This window comes from Penaeus vannamei, chromosome 21 (genome assembly GCF_042767895.1).
Source record: "Penaeus vannamei isolate JL-2024 chromosome 21, ASM4276789v1, whole genome shotgun sequence".
NCBI classification, from domain to species: domain Eukaryota; kingdom Metazoa; phylum Arthropoda; class Malacostraca; order Decapoda; family Penaeidae; genus Penaeus; species Penaeus vannamei.
Window position 1 is genome coordinate 24,153,552 of NC_091569.1, and position 2,511 is coordinate 24,156,062.

The 2,511-nt window shown below is 34.2% G+C and overlaps 1 protein-coding gene across 1 annotated transcript in view; it reads left to right on the forward strand.

The window, feature by feature from the left end:
- The window catches only part of LOC113800745 (uncharacterized), a 2,737-nt gene extending 540 nt beyond the window's left edge, over nt 1-2,197 (forward strand). The window contains exons 2-4 of the mRNA XM_027351532.2: nt 576-647; nt 1,106-1,284; nt 1,689-2,197. Of these exons, the coding sequence (XP_027207333.1) occupies nt 576-647; nt 1,106-1,284; nt 1,689-1,983 (546 nt within the window). The 3' untranslated portion in view covers nt 1,984-2,197. The remainder of the gene's footprint in view (nt 1-575; nt 648-1,105; nt 1,285-1,688) is intronic.
- The last annotated feature ends 314 nt before the right edge of the window (nt 2,198-2,511 follow it).

A 2,511-nucleotide genomic window follows, 5' to 3' on the forward strand; every position in this document is an offset into this window, starting at 1 on the left:
TTATCATAATCGTCATTATTATCATTATTGTTATCATTTTTATTATTATCCTTATTATCATCATCATTATTATTATTATTACCATCATTATTATTATCATTACTAGCATTATTTTTATTACCATCATTATTATTTCTATTATCATTATTTAAATCATTATTATTACTGTTATCAGTATCATTGTTAACATAATCTTTTTCCTATATAATTGATATTACTATTACCATTATTTTTGTCATTGTTATTGTGTTATCATAATTACTGTTGTTATTAAAATCATCTTTATTGTCACTGCATTTATCATTATTATTGGTATGACATTATGAAGTAAAACATTATCTTTCAGGCCTGAACAAGCTTTTTATTACAACCTCTAATTAAGTTTAAAAGATAACAAAAAAATATCACAGTATAGTATTTAGCATAGTATTTACATAAAATGTACACAAAGATAAGAAGTGAATGTGATCCCCGGTCAATAAATAACGGAAAAGGAGTCCTTTGTTACCTTCCTTAGGGTTCGCACTCTCGCTCGGTGCCACATCAACTAAACTGCACATAATTATCTAAACCAGATGGCATGGCTGTCGGTGTTGCTTCTGACCCTCGCGTCGGCGACCGCATCTTGTCCTGATGGAGATCTGCAGGTTTGTGTCTTTTGCTGATGTGGCTGCGTCTCATAGGCTTCACCGTCCTTTTTCATGTGCGCTGTTAACGTATCAAGTGAGCCATTCATTTATTTACCTATCTATAAATTGAATTATTTAAACATTTGTTCATTTATTATCAATTCATCAATGTCACAGTTATTTAGGTTTTTTGTCACTCACTGTTGTCAACATTTTCCTTCTTTATTAATATTTTTTGTCCTTTATCACTATCAATATTCTTTTTCAGTGCTAGAATTGTTAATGTCATCATTAATACTATCATTATTGTTTACATAAAAAAAACGTTATTAAAATTATTTTATTGTACAGAGTAGTTGTTATCAATGTATTTGTTCACCTCTAATAAAGATCAGATAAACAGCTAAATAAAACAAACACGAAATATTATTACAAGGCAGCAATTTTACTAGTTATCATCGTCTTCCATCTTGCAGGATGCACCTGCTGTCCGAGGCTTTTTCTTCGCCGTTGCAGACACATCTTCCACTAGAGTAGTGACGGTCACAAGCACTACTACGCGCTTGGTCACGTGCACGACGACGCAGAACGAAATCGGTCCCTGCAGGGGCGGCAGGCAGCGGGCCCTCGCCTCGACTGCGAACGGACGCGCTGGGTAAGGCGCTGGGAGACTTGCGGAGTCCCGTGGTTGACATTGTGGTCCTTGGAGCTTTTTTTATTGCCCGTTTATCTATATATTTCGCAATCAATTTATCTATTTATCTATCCGTGTATCTACTGTCTGTCTATCTACATTGTCTATTTATCTATCTTTATACTCATGTAACATGCAATTTAGAATATAACGGTAATCTTTAGTGTTGAAATAGTGATATGATCTATAAATTCAAAATCAGGTAAACACAAGATTGAAGCCATTTTTGGATTGCGTGATACAATACTAGAAAAGAATTTTTTAACTACTTTATGGAAGATGTTACTGTGTTTTTTGGCAAATCGGTGCCTATCATTATTCACAATCTAATCAGTCTATCATTAATACGATGTTTTATTTTCTAGAATTACGCAAACCAAAAGCCCTTGGAGGGATACGAAGGAACTCCAACTTCAGAGCTCACTGGAGTCATCGCCGCTTTTCCCGAAGGACCACGCCGCTCTGAAGAAGACTTGCAACACCTTGACCAGCAGTGACCCCGACGGCCGCGTCATGTTAACCCTCGAGCGAGTCACCTTCGCCACGGACACGAAAACTGAAGTCGTCACCGTGAGGGATCCACGAAGTACGATCTCTATCACATACGACGGATGCATTCCTCCTGATGCCATTGACACCTTCGAGTGCCCGGATGACTAGTGTATAGGCCGATTCTGACGATTAAGCGTCTGAAGACGTCAACCCTGTCAGCAGTGCAGGCGCCCTCACAAACCTATGAGCCAAAGGAAATGCAAGACTAATTTCTACTCTTTCCGCGGTTTCTGAAAGCTACCAACCTCACTGGTGATCCATTATAAGCCGAGGATCATGTCTGTTGACTGGTGATTCATGTTTTAATAAATGCTCTTTTTTTTGCATTTGCTGTTTTTTCCTTTGTTTTCAACTTATTAATGAAAAAATTACATGGATAAAATTATATATCAAAATGAATAAAACCAAATATGGATAGAAAAGCAAAACAAAGAGTCACACAAACATACTCACTCATATATATATATATATATATATATATATATATATATATATATATATATATATATATATATATATATATATATATATATATATATATATATGTATGTATGTATATATATATATATATATATATATATATATATATATGTATGTATGTATATATATATATATATATATATGTATGTATGTATA